The sequence below is a fragment of the Phacochoerus africanus genome, chromosome 16 (assembly GCF_016906955.1).
Source record: "Phacochoerus africanus isolate WHEZ1 chromosome 16, ROS_Pafr_v1, whole genome shotgun sequence".
Taxonomy (NCBI): Eukaryota; Metazoa; Chordata; class Mammalia; order Artiodactyla; family Suidae; genus Phacochoerus; species Phacochoerus africanus.
The window spans coordinates 37,392,715-37,409,089 of NC_062559.1; the positions used below are offsets into that span (position 1 = coordinate 37,392,715).

The following is a 16,375-nucleotide window of genomic DNA, read 5'->3' on the forward strand; positions in this document are numbered from 1 at the left end:
AACAAAATAAGGAGCCTGACCTCAGCATAGAAAACTGTTTAGAGCAAAACTAAATAACTTCCGAGTATAACAATTATAATTGCTACACTGTGTGAACCCTGCTGATCAAATTGCTGAAGGGTTATGTGTGTTTGTGGTTGAGGCTTGCTTCTTCGGTTTTAGTTTAGTTTTGTTTTGCAAGAACGAAAGAGGAAGGGCCGCCTCCCCAGCCCGCAGGATGATTCCGGCAAGCCTGGAGGTTCCCGAGGTTCACGGCAACTGACTTCAGCTGAAGCACAAACGTCCTCGTTGCTGCCACAGCTGCAACCCAGGTTTTTCCTTTTCCTGCAGTTTGGCGCTTAGAAGAAGAATTGCACGCCAGGGGCTCCTCCAGCTCTTCCCAGACCGGGTGCTCTCTCAGGCTTCTGCTCTAGTGAGAAGTGGGTCTGTGAGTGTTGGCGTGTGTGTTTATTCCCTTCACACTTACTGAAAAGTGTGTAGGCGAGTGCATGTGTGCAAGTGAGGTGTGTGTGTCAGAGGACAGAAGAAAAGGGGAGAGAGACTGATCGATTCTTCCGCCTCGACTTCAGCCTCCCTTAGTTGGCACTTTCTGTCACCAGCCTAGTCTCTCCTGGGGCACAGCTCAGAGATGAAGTCTCCGAGGAAAGTCCTTACGGTAGCTCCTCTGATCTTTCTTCTGACCGTTCACACCTCCGCCTCTCCAGCCTATGATGACCAGCCCAGCACCAGACATTCCAATGGCCATGTCTGTATAGGTAGGTAAACATTCCATGTATTTTTAATGTGGACTATGGGGTCAGAGACCTTGCTTGCACAGTAGATCACTTATTTAATAACATCCAGAGCTCTAAGATTCCAAGTGAGGCAGCCGTGACCTCACCAGCATAGAGAACTTTTGAGTCTTAGAATCAACGTTCGCCTTATAGGCACATAGGTGTGTATAGGCGTGTGATAAATAGTTGCCAGTGTGAATTAGTCGTAAAAGTCTTCCATCTCATTGGTGGTCAGAATTTCTCCCCCCCAGATGGGCAATTTTAAGAGCCTGAAATTCTTACTGCCTTTCAGGACAGTAGGCAGCAATCCACAGCAGAAAGAAGATGTCTTTGGCCTTTAAATTGCTGCCACCCCCTCCCCCCTCTGCTCCATCCTTTACTGGCTGTGAAGCTTTGAGCAACTTAACACTTTCCTGCCTCTGTGTTCTTATTGATGAGACAGGGCTTCCGAGATCTACTTCATAAGGATGTTGTCAGAACTAAGATCATATACGATCTGTGGTGTTCCACACACAGGAAGGATGCAACAATCTTCGTTTTCTTCTTTTCTCTCAGGGAGTCTAGAGGTGACAGTAAAAGGACAGCCCTGCACACTGACTGAGATATAGCTTTTTCACTTATCCTTTATTGACGTATTTTATTTCCAAGTTGTTGTTGTTTGTTGTTGTTGAGAGGAGTATAAGTAGGGGCAGATCTTTGATATTATATTGTACCCGCAGATCCCAGAACAGTGTCAGCTCTTTCCATGGAGCCAAGGAGATTCAGAATCTGAGTAGCAACTATTCAATGGGTAGATCTCAAAACAGAATTCAGGTTTAAGCAGCCAGAAAAAGAACTCAAGAGATACGTATGGTGGCCACTCCTTAACAACTAAAAAATTTGGACACGGCCTGTGATACATATGAATAATTTCTGAAGACAGTAGAGAAAAATATCTAAATTAGTCACAGTTCTTGAAAAACCATGATTTGGGGTCATTATACATGTTAAGGAACACAACTCTGGTTTCAAAGTCTCCTTTAAATTAAAACCTTGATGGTGTTCCTGTCGTGGCTCATCGGAAACGAATCTGACTATGAACCATGAAGTTTGGAGTTCGATCCCTGGCCTCACACAGTGGGTCGAGGATCCAGCGTTGCTGTGAGCTGTGGTGTAGGTCACAGACAAAGTTCAGATCTGGCGTTGCTGTGTCTCTGGTATAGGCCGGCAGCAACAGCTCCAAGACCCCTAGCCTGGGAACTTCCATATGCCGTGGGTGTGGCTCTAAAAAGACGAAAATAATAATAATAATTAAAACATTGAGACCCAGATTCCCTGCCAATCTATTCTCAGGTCTAGAAGCAAGGATCTGTGGCCTCATTGGAACCTGGGAGGTCCTCTTACTTAGTTTTGCCAAATAATTATTTACCACCATTTCCTCAAAATAAACCCTTAAAGCTTACCAATGGAAACACACCTGAGAAAGGCTTAAGTGAAACCAATTGTACTTCTAGGAGAGTTGCAAATCGAGTGTTTAGATTTATGCAAGTCATCTAAGATACCTGGGCCTCCGTAGCTGTAGAGAAGATGTGAGATATTCATTCCCTTCCCTGACTCGTTCTCATTGCCAGCGAGGCAAGAGAGTTAGAAAAAGGTGTGGAGGGGATTCCAAGATGGGGTTGTTCTGGTTATCCATATTGCATAACAAATTTTAAAATAACCTTTCTGTTCTATCATGATTTTGTGGGTCAAGAATTTTTCAGAGTCTGGCTGGTGATCTGCTGCATGTAGGATTGGTTGAGGTCACTAGGTGGTATTCAGATGGTAGACTGACGGGTCTGGAATGATCCAAGTTAGCTTCACTCCATAGGTTTGGCACATTGGAGAAGGAGATGGCTAGAAGGCTGGCTCAGCTGGGAATGTCTATCAGAGTTTTTACACAGCAGTCTCAGTGTAGCCGGACTTCTTTCATGGCAGCCCAGGGGTTGGGGGGAAGGGGAAGAGAGGGAGGGAGAGGAAAGATGGTGGACAGCAGGAAGGAGGCTTGGGGCTGGAAAGTGGCACAGTATCATTTCTGCCATCTTGTACTGATCAAGCAATCACACATCTCTCCACTCAGACTCAAGGAGAGGGACACAGATCCCTCCTTTTGATGGGGAGTGTCAGGGAATTTTCAGCTGTCTGGATTCTCCCAGGCTGCCCATACAAATATTCCACAGCCCCAAGAGCTCAGAGTCTATTGTTGATTAGGTTTGATGATGAGTTAGCACCTATTTCCACACCAATCTGATACTGGAAAAGCTTTATCCTAAGTCCGAACTCTTGGAGTTCCCTAGTGGCCTAGTGTTGTCACTGCTGTGGCTCAGGTTCAATCCTTGGCCTATCCGGAAAATTCTGCAAGCTGCTGGTGCAGCCAAAAAAAAAAAAGAAAAGAAAAAAGTCCTGGCTCCTGTTCAACTGGTCTTAGAATTTGGGCAAGGAGCACAAAGGAAAAAAAATTACACGGTGGCTGAAGCGCAGAGAATAAAGAAGCAGTTTATTAAGGCAAAAACGAAAGGACACAAAAATGAGTGTAGGATTCTCCCTGTGAGGGACACCTTGCAGGTCTTTTTGGTCCCCGTTTTTTTCTTGTTTTTAACTCTTTGGGTGGGTGTCTTTTTGACTAGGGATGGAACGCTTGTCTTTTTGTCTTTCTAGGGCCGCACCTACGGTGGTATATGGTGGAGTGTTCCCAGGCTAGAGGTCAAATCGGAGCTGTTGCTTCTGGCCTACGCCACAGCCACACCAGATCAGAGCCGCATCTGTGACCCACGCCACAGCTCCCGACCACACCGAATCGTCAACCCGCTGTGTGGGTGCCAGGCATCGAACCTGCAACCTCGTGGTTCTTAGTCGGATTCGTTGCCGCTGCGCCATGACAGGAGCTCCATGGGACGGACCGTTTGTTGAGGGGGAGTTTGGGGTGTGGCAGGTCAGCTCCTAGGCCTGCGCACTCGGCTCCCGGAAGCCGGGAAACATGCGCTCTAGGAGCCGTTTTCCCTTGCCTTTCCCTGACCGGTGGAGCACCGCCCCGGAAAAGCGCAGAGCGACCTGGGTGTTTTTATTGCGCATGCTCCACGGCTTTTCCCGTCACCATTTCTTGTTCAGTGGCTGCAAAGCTTCTGATTTCGATGCCATGCCTCCACGCGTCATGCCCTCATTCAGTGCACGACAAGGAGGTGGCTTTGCCCTCTGCCCGATGTCTATAGGTGAGGCTGTCCTTGGGCCCGGTCCTGGCTTTTCTGCTTCAAACTCACAAACTGTGGCTCCCCCTGCCTGGGTGGCTTGTCTGCCTGTCGTCGTGATCAGGAGAAAGGAGTCCGCAAGCGATCAACACTGACGATGCTGAGCCGGGTGCCGCAGGTGGTCTGAACTGGTGTCTTACTGTTTGAAGAAGGTTCCTTGGGAAAACGGACTCAGAAATGTGTGTGCGGGGAGTTTATTGACGCGGGCTTGAAGGGGAAACACCTGTGAGGGAGTGAAGGCAGCAGGTGCAGGCAGGAGAAGGTGAGCTGTGCTGTAGCCACCAAGAAAGAAAAAGAAAGCTTCGGTCAAGCCCCTGGCAAACTCCAGAGCTCAAATGGCTTGTCAGAGCCATTCTCAGTGGATGGGCCTTGGCGCCCCACTCTGAACAGTCACTGGATGCGAACAGACCGCCGGGGGTGAGCCCCCGTGGTGGAGACAGTGCCTGGAGAAGGATCCAGTGCGAGGCCCCAGGAGCTGGCAGGAAGGGGGCCTCTCCTGAAAGGCGACCTGTGGGTGCTCCGACTCTCTCGTGCCAAAAGTGCAAGTGTCTTAGAAGCAGCGAGGTAAGCCCACTTGCTGGCAGGTGGTGGGAAGAGGAAGTGCCTCTTGAGGGTCGGTGGGGGGTGGGGTGGGGGGAGAGAGAAGGAATTGTGGTTGGGCTTCTGTTAACCCGAGCAACTTTCAGAGGCAAAACCAGAGTATACACCTTCAAACTCATTGACTGTCATAGTCAGTTTGCATGTGCTAATTCAGCCCACACAGACATGGACTCTCCCCAGTCCAGCTTCCCAGCAGAAAGAATCTGAGCTGAGTCTTGAAACCACTGAATCAGAGGCGGGTGAGGAGAGCTCATAGAGGAGATGCGGTGATGTGGCTGCCAGGGCCCTGGAATGAGGGGGCAGTTCTCACAGGAGTGGGGGGTGGCGGGGGAGCTTGAGAGATACTCCAGAAGTGATTGAGTGATTGAGCCAACATCCCAGTGGTAAACAAACAACCCTGGCTCCTGTGCTAAGAGGAGGCTTTGTAGCTGGGAGCCAACCAGCAGACCTGGAGGGCATGGCCTGGAACACATTCCAAAATCAGACCTAAGATGTGCGAAGCCCCAGTGGCCTCTTTCCCAATTTGCCATAATTCCTTTGCACTGACGTGTACATCTTGCTTGATCACCATGATTCTACTCTGCTTGAACAGGCAGGGCCTCTCTCTGCCACTTTTCAAATGTTTCAAAATCAATAATAAGCCATGTTCATTTTTGCAAAACATAATTTTCTTTACATGGGTGATTTCAGGGCAAAGTAATCCTTGAGTTTCTAAGTCACTGACACTGAAATTAATTTATTGAGTTTTGAGGGTTTTTTAAAGCACAATTTGGTGCTCAGTAAGCTTTTTTACAGGTTTGAAAAAACCAACCTTTTTCCCTTCATTCATGTTTGGTTAAATCTATAAAATGCCCTCAGAGTGCGTTACAACCCCTTCTTCCGCCCCCACGTGACACACAAAATGGTCAGAGATGACTTTGTGGTTTGAATGATCAAGAGGAAGAAGTGGTCCAGAGGTTTCAAGCCAACAAGAGTGGTAAAATGAGAGTCACTGACAAAAATAGGAAAGATATAGTCAGAGCCAGCAGAGAAGGTTGGAAATTTAGGATCACAATTCACATATACAGAAATTTCATTTTCTCCATTTCTCTATGTCTGAACACTTCATAAGCCACTTCCGTTGCTGCTGGGAGCTGAAACCATTTCATCTTTCTACCATGTGTTTAGTTTTGGTCTCCCCTGGGCAATCCAGGGCTCTCCTTCTTCCGCCAGCTCGGAAGGTTGCTGTCAGTTCTTGGGGAGGGTTGTGTCTCACCGTGACACTTAGGGTTCTGGGCCCTCAGAGCTCCCACACTGGAGCGTTGTGACTGGTGCAGCTCCCAGCTAGGCTGGTCCTGGCAGAGTCCAAAGTCTGTCCCTGCTGACCTGCTGCTCACCTCCCAGCTTGCCGACCCTGCACACCCTTGAACTATAGCCAGATGTTCACTGGTTTCCAGCTGCAGCCCTCTTCTCTGTGTCCCTCACTTTTCACCCTTCTCCTCTCCTTAAGCCTCTACTTTTATATTTAGATTATTGTAGAATTTACCCCCAGCCTTAGCACAGATGGTAGATTTCTGATCATCTCAGCTTTCACTAAACTCACATATGCCTTTTTTTTTTTTTTTTTCTGGATTGTTCTGAGATTGTGGCCCTGCTGAGAAAGACCACAAAGACACTCTAGAGAGAGGTCCACGATTCTGGGGAGAGGTCACAAAGTGAGCAAAACCAACAGAATCCAAGGGGGCAGTGTGCTTTTCTTCAGGAAGAAAGTGAATAAATTTCTTTTTTGGAGGGAAGAAGGGCAGTAAACTAGATCATAGTTTAAATGTATTAAGAGAAGGGCGGAGAGAGAGTTGCAAAGCCTTAAGCAGAGTAAAATTCCCCATAAAGTTATAATGTTCCCATCTCTTTATGGATATAGTTATTTTCCCAGATAAAGTGAGCAGCAAAATGCTAACAGTGGATGTATGGTTATCTGTGAGTGACGAGAATGGAAATGATTTGCAGTTATATTTTTTCAGTGCATTTCTGAATTTTCCACATTTTCTAGATGAGCTTGCAGAAATAATAGTGAGACATGATAGTTCAGAAGAAGGGAGCTTGGGCTCTGGGGTCAGACGCCTGGCTCTGCTACTCTGTACATTAAGGGCACAGCTTCCACCTTCTGCACCTGACAAGCTTGATCTGTAAGATGAGATTACATGGGACCTACATCCTAGGGTGGTGTGCAGGGCTGAGTAAATACACATGAAGGTCTTAGAACTGTGCTTGGTACATAGTAAGGACCCAAAGGGGTTGTGATTATGTATTCTTTTGGAAATCAGGGAAAAAATACTGTGAATATGCTGTCTAGGTCCTGAAATTAAACATACTGCAAGGCAAAGAGGCCTGAATAAACTGAATAATTACATGCCAATATATAGCTTGTGTAAATACAAATTCTCAAATCTTGGCTATCTCAAGGGATGATTCACTTATGAAAACAGATTTCTTAGTGTTTTAGCTTTCTATTGCTGCGTGATAGATTGCCACAGGTTCATCCATTGCAGTGCAACAGAAATTGGAAGTTTCCTTTGTGGCTCAGTGGTAATGAATCTGACTAGTATCCATGAGGATGTGCCTTCCATCCCTGGCCTCGCTCAGTGGGTTAAGTATGCGGCCTTGCTCTGAGCTGCAGCCTAGGTTGCAGACGTGGCTTGGATCCTGCATTGCTATGGCTGTGGCTGTGGCTGGCAGCTACAGCTCTAATTCAATTCTTAGCCTGGGAACTTCCATATGCCAAGGGTATGGCCCTAAAAAGACAAACTAAAAAAAAATTTTTTTAATTAAAGCAACATAAAGTTATTATCTCACAGTTTATGCACATCAGAAGTCTAGACATAACACAACTGGGTTCTTGGCTCAGAGTTTTACAAGGCTGAAATCAAGATGTCACCTAAGGGCCGCAGTGTGATTTGAGACTCAGGTTCTCTGGCAAGTTCATTGTTGTTGGTGGCATTCCGTTTCTTGGATTTGCAGGGCTTAGGTCCCATGTGCTTGCTAGCTGTCAGCTAGGATCAGTCGGAGCTATTTCTTTCTTGTTTAAGAACAGCTGGAAAGAAACTCTACAATAAAAGCGCTTGCCTGATTATGCTGAGTCCAGCCAAGATAACCTTGATAACTCAACTAAACTACAGTCCTTAATTGCATATGTAAATCTCTCTTATCATAGAACAGAACAAGATCATAGATGTGATACCAAGTCACACTCACAGGTTCTGCCCTCACTCAGGGGAGAGGATTAAATAAGGCCTTTATATCAAGAGGCAGAAATCTTATCATTCTGCCTATCACTCACAGAAATGCTTAAACAAGTCTTCAAACTGAACATCAGATAATATTTATTGCAGAAGAGAATTTTTGTGACTTAGTCCCAAAATGATTCACCAAATAGGCATGAATATATAATAGAAATTAACAGACAAAGTGTAAGCTCAGGGTTGAGGGGTTATTTATTTTTTATTTATTTATTTTTTATTACTCAAATGAATTTATCACATGTGTAGTTGTATAATGATGATCACAATCCAATTTCACAGGGTTTCCATCCCACAGACCAGGCACATCTCCCCACCCCACAAACTGTCTCCTCCAGAGACCATAAGTTTTTCAATGTCTGTGAGTCAGCATCTGTTCTGCAAAGAAGTTCAGTCTGTCCTTTTTTCAGATTCCACATGTCAGTGCAAGCATTTGATGTTGGTGTCTCATTGTATGGCTGACTTCACTTCGCATGATAATTTCTAGGTCCATCCATGTTGCTAAAAATGCCGGTATTTCATTCCTTTTAATGGCTGAGTACTATTCCATTGTGTATATGGACAACATCTTCTGGATCCACTCCTCTGTCCATGGACATTTAGGTTGTTTCCACGTCTTGGCTATTGCAAAGAGTGCTGCAGTGAACATCGGAGTACATGTGTCTTTGCGAGTCATGGTTTTCTCTGGATAGATGCCCAGGAGTGGGATTGCTGGATCATATGGTAGTTCTATGTTTAGTTTTCTGAAGCATCTCCGTCCTGTTTTCCACAGTGGTTGCACCAATTTACGATCCCACCAACAGTGTACTAGGGTTGCTTTTTCTCCACACCCTCGCCAGCACTTATTGTTTGTAGACTTTTGGATGATGGCCATCCTAGTGGGTGTCAGGTGATACCTCCTAGTGGTTTTGATTTTCATTTCTCTAATGAGTGATGTTGAACATCTTTTCATGTGTTTCTTGGCCATCCATATGTCTTCTTTGGAGAACTGTCTGTTTAGATCTTCTGCCCATTTGTTGATGGGGTTGTTTGTTTTTATGGTATGGAGCTGCAGAAGGTGTTTATAAATTTTGGAGATTAATCCCTTGTCAGTTGATTCACTTGCAAAGATTTTTCTCCCATTCTGTGGGTTGTCTTTTCATTTTGTTTGGGGTTTCCTTTGTTGTGCAGAAACTTTGAAGTTTGAGTAGGTCCCATTTGTTTATTTTTCTTTTTATTGTCAGTACTCAAAGAGGTAGATCTGAGAAGATGTTGCTATGGTTTATGTCAGAGAGTGTTTGGCCTATGTTTTCCTCTAAGAGTTTGATAGTGTCTGGTCTTAGATCTAGGTCTTTAATCCATTTGGAGTTTCTTTTTGTGTATGGTGTTAGGGAGTATTCTAATTTCATTCTTTTCCACGTGGCTGTCCCATTTTCCCAGCACCACTTATTGAACAAGCTGTCCTTTCTCCATTGTATATTCTTACCTCCTTTGTCATAGATGAGTTGGCCGTAGGTGTGTGAGTTTAATTCTGGGCTTTCTATCCTGTTCCACTGATCTATATTTCTGTCTTTGTGCCAGTACCATAAAGTTTTGATGATTGTTGCTGTGTAGTATAGTCTGAAGTCTGGGGGACCTGATTCCTCCAGCTCCATTTTTCTTTTTCAGGATGTCATTGGCTATTCTGGGTCTTTTGTGCTTCCAAACAAACTTTAAAATCTTTTTTTCGAGTTCTGTGAAAAATGTCCTTGGTAGTTTGATAGGGATTGATTGAATCTGTAGATTGCCTTAGGTAGTATAGTCATTTTGATAATATTAACTCTTCCAATCCACGAGCATGGTATATCTTTCCATCTCTTTGTGTCATCTTTGATTTCTTTCATCAGTGTCTTATAGTTTTCAGAGTACAGGTCTTTTGTCTCTTTAGGTAGGTTTACTCCTAGGTATTTTATTCTTTTGGATGTGATGGTGAACGGGATGGCTTCCCTAATTTCCTTTTCTGCTCTTTCATTGTTAGTGTATAGAAATGCTGTCTATTTCTGGGTATTAATTTTGTATCCTGCAACTTTGCCAAATTCGTGGATGAGCTCTAACAGTTTTCTGGTAGAGTCTTTAGGATTCTCTAGATATAGTATCATGTCCTCTGCAAATAGTGATAGTTTTACTTGTTCCTTTCCAATTTGGATTCCTTTTCTTTCTTTTACTTCTCTGATTGCTGTGGCTAGGACTTCCAAAACTGTGTTGAAGAGTAGTGGCGAGAGCGGACATCCTTGTCTTGTTCCTATCTCAGCGGGAATTCTTTCAGCTTTTCACCATTGCGAATGATGTTCGCTGTGGGTTTGTCATATATGGCCTTTATTATGTTGAGGCAGGTTCCCGCTGTGCCCACTTTCTGAAGGGTTTTTATCAGAAATGGGTGTTGGATTTTGTCAAAGGCTTTTTCCGTGTCGATTGAGAGGATCATTTGGTTTTTATTCTTCAGTTGGTTAATGTGGTGTATCACACTGATGGATTTGTGGATATTGAAGAACCCTTGCATCTCTGGGATAAATCCCACTTGATCATGATGTACAATCCTTTTGATGTATTGTTGGATGCGGTATGCTAGTATTTTGTTGAGGATTTTTGCATCGGAGTTCATCGGTGACGTTGGCCTGTAGTCTTCTTTTTTTGTGGCATCTTTGTCTGGTTTTGGTACCAGGGTGATGGTGGCCTGATAGAATGAGTTTGGGAGTATCCCTTCCTCTGCAGTTTTTTTGAAATAGTTTCAGAAGGAGAGGTGTTAGCTCTTCTCTAAATGTTTGATAGAATTCACCTGTGAAGCCATCTGGCCCTGGGCTTGTGTGTGTTGGAAGTTTTTTAATCACAGTTTCAATTTCAGTTCTTGTGATGGGTCCATTTGTCTTTTCTATTTCATCTTGGTTTAGTCTTGGAAGAGTGTACTTTTCTAAGAATTTGTCCATTCCTTCTAGGTTTTCCATTTTATTGGTGCATAGTTGCATATAGTAGTCTCTTAGGATCCTTTGTCTTTCTGTGATGTCCATTGTTACTTCTCCTTTTTCATTTCTAATTTTATTGATTTGAGTCCTCTCTCTTTTTAGCTTGATAAGTCTGGCTAGGGCTTTATCACTTTTGTTGATCTTTTCAAAGAACCGGTTTTTTGTTTCATTGATCTTTCCTATGGTTTTCTTTGCTTCTATTTCATTGATTTCTGCTCTGATCTTTATGATTTCTTTCCTTCTACTACCTTTAGGTCTTGTCTGTTCTTCTCTCTCGAGCTGCTTTAGATGTAAAGTTAGCTTGTTTATTTGAGCTTTTTCTTGTTTCCTGAGGCAGTCTTGTATTGCTGTAAACTTTCCTCTTAGAGCAGCTTTTGCTGCATCCCATGGGTTTTGGAGTGTCCCATCTTTGTTGTCATTTGCTTCTAGGTATTTTTTAATTTCCTCTTTGATTTCTTCAGTGATCCATTGGTTGTTTAGTAGCATGTTGTTTAGTCTCCACATGTTTGTGTTTTTTGCAGTTTTTTTCTTGTTGATTTCCAGTCGTATAGCGTTGTGGTCGGGAAAGATGATTGATATGATTTCAATTTTCTTCAAGTTACCGAGGTTGGATTTGTAGCCCAGGATGTGATCAATCTTAGAGAATGTTCCATGTGCACTTGAGAAGAACGTGTATTCTGTTGCTTTTGGATGGAATGTCCTATAAATATCTACTAAGTCCATCTGGTTTAATGCCTCATTCAGGGCGTGCGTTTCCTGATTGATTTTCTGTCTGGTTGATCTGTCCATTGCTGTAAGTGCGGTGTTAAAGTCCCCCACTATGATTGTGTTAATTGTTGATTTGTTCTTTGAAGGTTGTTATCAGTTGCCTTATATATGGTGGTGAACCTATGTTGGGTGCGTAGATATTTAAAATTGTTATATCTTCTTCTTGGATTGGTCCTTTGATCATTATGTAGTGACCTTCCTTGTCCCTTAAAATAGTCTTCATTTTAAAGTCTATTTTGTCTGATATGAGTATTGCTACTCCAGCTTTCTCTTGATCCCCGTTTGCATGAAATATTTTCTTCCATGCTCTCACTTTCAATTTGTATGTGTCCCTAGACGTATGGTGGGTCTCTTGAAGACAGCATATATATGGATCTTGTTTTTGTATGCATTCAGCCAGTCTATGTCTTTTGGTTGGGGCATTTAGTCCATTTCATTTAAGGAATTATTGATATGTATGTTCTTATTGCCATCTTACTAACTGTTTTGGATTTGTTTTTGTTGCTCTTTTTTCTTTCCTTCTTCTCTTGTTCTCTCCTCTTCTGGTTTGATGACTGTCTTTAGTGTTGTATTTGAGTTGATTTTTCTTTGTTTGTGTATCAATTGTGGATTTTTGGTTTGCAGTTATTCTGAAGTTTTGATAGAAGAGTCTATATGTATATGAGATTGTTTTAAGTTGTTGTTCTCTTAATTGCAAGTTCATCTCCAGTGTCCTGCATTTGTACCCACCTCTTCTCATGATTTCTGATTCTGGTGGTATAATTGTGCATGGATGATGTCATATCTTTACTGTATATATATCTTTACTGGTGAGCCTTGTCATTTGTGGAATTTTTGTTTCCTGTTGCTGTCTTTTCTTTTCTGCCTAGGGAAGTTCCTTTAGTATTTGTCATAAGGCTGGTTTAGTGTTGCTGAATTCTCTCAGCTTTTGCTTATCTGTTAAGGTTTTGATTTCTCCTTCAAATCTGAATGAGAGCCTTGCTGGGTAGAGTAATCTTGGTTGGAGGTTTTTTCCTTTCATCACGTTAAGTATATCATGCCACTCCCTTCTGGCCTGCAGAGTTTCAGCTGAAAAATCTGCCGATAACCTTATTGGGGTTCCCTTGTATGTTACTTGTTTCTTTGCCCTAGCTGCTTTCAAGATTTTCTCTTTGTCTTTAATTTTGGTTAGTTTGATTAATATGTGTCTCGGGGTATTCCTCCTTGGGTTTATTTTATATGGTACTTGTTGTGCTTCCTGGATTTGAGTGGGTGGTTCCTTTCCCATGTTAGGGAAGTTTTCAGCTATTATTTCTTGGAATATTTTTTCTGTTCCCTTCTCTCTCTCTTCTCCTTCTTGCACCCCTATAATACGGATGTTGGTGCATTTATCGTTGTCCCACAGTTCCCTGAGACTCTCTTCATTTGTTTCCAGTCTTTTTTATTTTTTCTGTTACACACCTGTAATTTGTACTAATCTGTCCTCCACCTCGCTTATTCATTCTTCTGCCTCCTGTATTCTGCTGTTAGCCACTTCTAATGAATTTTTTATTTCTGTTATTGCAGTTTGCAACTCTTCTTTTTTAAGTTTTGTATCTTGTATCTCTTTGCTCAGTGTTTCCTGTAAGTTATCCATCTTTGCCTCAAGCTTATTTCCAATGTCTTGCATCATCTTCAGCATCAGCTGTCTAAAGTCTTTTTCCTGGAGGCTGAGAATCTCCTCATCGCTTCGATGATTTTCTGGGGGTTTTCCTTTCTCCCTCATCTGAGTTATGGTTCTCTGTCTTTTCACTTTTATAGGTTTTTGGTGTGGTGACCTTTTTACAGATAATAGAGTTGTAGCCTCTCTTACTTCTGGTGGCTGCCCCCCTTGTGGCTGAAGTCGGTGTGGGGGCTTTCTGTAGGCTTCCTGATGGGAGGGGCTGATGCCTGCCCACTGGTAGGTGGAGCTGATTCTAATCCCTCTGGTGGGTGGGGCTTAGTCTCTGGATGGGATTAGAGGCAGCTGTGTGCCTGAGGGGTCTTTAGGGAGCCTTTTTACTGAGGGGTGGGGCTGTGATCCCACCTGGGTTGTTGTTTGCCCTGGGGCTTCTCAGCAAAAGCTGACTGATTTTCCCAAAATGGCCCCCTCCAGAGAAAGGCAGCTGCTGAATATTCCTGAGAGCTTTGCCTTCAATATCCTTCCCTCACAACAAGCCACGTTCACTCCTGTTTTCCCAGGATGTCCTCCAAGAACTGCAGTCAGGTTTGACCCAGATTCCTATGGAGACTTTGCTTTGCCCTGGGACCCAGTGCATGTGAACGTCTGTGTGCACCTTTTAAGAATGGGGTCTCTGTTTCCCCCAGTCCTGTGGAGCTCCTCTGCACAAGCCCCACTGGCCTTCAATGCCAGATGCTCCAGGGGCTCTTTCTCCCCGTGCCAGATCCCCACACATGAGAGTTTGATGTGGGGCTGAGAACTCTCACTCCGGTAGGTGAGTCTCTGTGAACCAGTTAGTTTCCAGTCTGTGGGGCTTCCCACCTGGGAGGTATGGGGTTGTTTATATCATGAAATCGCCCCTCCTACCTCTTGATGCATCTTCCTCTTTTTCTTCTGGAGTAGGATATCTTTTTTAAGGTTTCTTGTCCATATGGTTGAAGATTGCTCAGTCTTTAGTTGTGAATTTTGTTGTTTTTAGGGGAGAAGTTGAGCTCCAGTCCTTCTATTCCGCCATCTTAATCCCATCTCCCTATTTTGTTTTGGTTTTGAGGGGGAAGGAGTTGACAGACAGGCTTTTGCTCTTTACTTGACACTAGGAATTTGGAACTGAAAACAAATGACTCTACTACCACACCCTTTCTCTCATAAATTAGTTTTTTTTCCAATGTTTGTATAGAGGACAAAGTCCTGAATATTTCTCTGGACAAACTTCATCTTTTAAAGTATGGCTCCCACAATTTAGCAAAATTGAAGTGCCAGTTACAACAGATTAGCTTGCCCTTTATTGTATCAAGCATAAACCCCAAATTTCAGATATAAATAGGTGCAAGAAGGAATTCTGATTATGATGGCCTGGGGGGGTTGATGAGTCTTCTGTGCATAATATTGAAAAGACTATAACACGCAACCATTTCAGGGCACTAAAAATCAACCAATGGCACACAAAGAATTGAGGAATGTTTATTCTTGAGAAATTGCTTAAGCTTCAGGAAGAACAGTGAGACGCTGACCTTTTTGCTTGAGGCGGCTCCATCTACTCTTGCCCTCAGCTTAGTTAGTGAGAATGGTAGTTTCATCACTGTGAAACTGGCCGCCCAAACCAGCAGGTCTACTGCTAATAGGGCAGACCTGATTCAAGCAGAATTCAAAGATCCCTGGCTTTGTTGGCCAAAAATAATAGACTCAGTTGGGAATTAACAAGGAGAACCTTCAGCTTTGCTAGTTCAAGGTTTGGGCCATAGTTGGGACAATGAAGATCAGCCAGAAATTTAGCAGGGAGACCTGGCAATGTGAGCATCATAAAAGGGCTATGATATGCTCTCCATAGATCCCAGATTGACTGGGAAATTATGCGTACTTGGGAAGACCTGAAAGAGCCTAAGAAAAGTGAAAACTAGCTGCAACTTTAAATGTATTCTCCAACCCATTTGAATGCATTCCCTTTATTTCATAAAGTATTAGAGGATGGAATACTTGCCAGATCATTCTCTGTTTTAGCTAATACTGAATCTGACGACACCACAAGGGAGGAAAATAACAGACCAATATCCTTTTTAAACATAGATGCAGAAACTCTTCATAAAATGTGAACAAACTGAATCCAGCAACATATAAATGGATTATATACCATGACCAAGTGGGGTTTATCCTAGGAATGCATGGTTGTTTTAAGATCTGAAAATCAATTAATAGGGTATACCAAATTAGCAGAATAGAGGCTATAGGTATAATGTCATCCTAGTAGAAATAAAAAAAATTTTTGACAAAATCCATTACCTACCCCTGTTGAAACCTCTCAGCAAGTTATAAAAGAAAAAGGAACTTCTTCAACTTGATAAAGGGCATCTGTGAAAACCCTTCTGCTAACTCAATGATGGAAGACTGAATGGTTTCCTCCTAAAATCAGAAACGTGTAGAGATGTCCATTCTCACATTTGTAGTTAACATTGTTTTAAAGATTCAATTCAGGGAGTTCCCATCCTGGCTCAGCAGAAACGAATCTGACTAGCATCCATGAGAACTCAGGTTTGATCCCTGGCCTCGCTCAGTGGGTTAAGGATCCTGCGTTGCTGTGAGCTGTGGTGTAGGTCGCAGACATGGCTCGAATCTGGTGTTGCTATGACTGTGGTGTAGGCAGGCGGCTACAGCTCCGATTTGACCCCTAGCCTGGGAACCTCCATATGCCTCGGGTATGGCCCTAAAAAGACAAAGATTCTTTAATAAAGAAAAATAATAAAGGCATACAAATTGAAAAGAAGGAAGTAAAACTATATTTTCGAACAACATGTTTCTGAATGTAGAAAATTCTAGGGTATTTACAATAAAACTGCTAGAACTAATAAGAATATTTAACAAGGAGGCAAGATTAATTTGAAAAATCAATTATGTTTATATTAGCAACAAACATTCAAGAATGGAAATTAAGAAAACAGTTTCACTCACAATATGATAAAAATACTTATGAATAAATTTAACTAAAGTGTGCAATTACACTGAAAACTCCAAAACATTGCTGAGAGAAATTAAAGGATGCTTTTTA

The 16,375-nt window shown here is 43.0% G+C and overlaps 1 protein-coding gene across 5 annotated transcripts in view; it reads left to right on the forward strand.

Moving 5' to 3' along the window:
• Positions 1–166: 166 nt before the first annotated feature.
• The window catches only part of AOAH (acyloxyacyl hydrolase), a 180,790-nt gene continuing 164,581 nt past the window's right edge, over positions 167–16,375 (forward strand). Inside the window, exons 1-2 of one of the 5 annotated variants that reach the window (XM_047763049.1) lie at positions 170–311; positions 600–755. In XM_047763049.1, coding sequence (XP_047619005.1) covers positions 629–755 — 127 coding nt within the window. In that variant the 5' untranslated portion in view covers positions 170–311; positions 600–628. Of the gene's footprint in view, positions 756–3,696; positions 4,601–16,375 lie in introns of those variants that run through there. The other 4 variants (XM_047763047.1, XM_047763048.1, XM_047763046.1 and 1 more) reach the window with 4 other exon arrangements.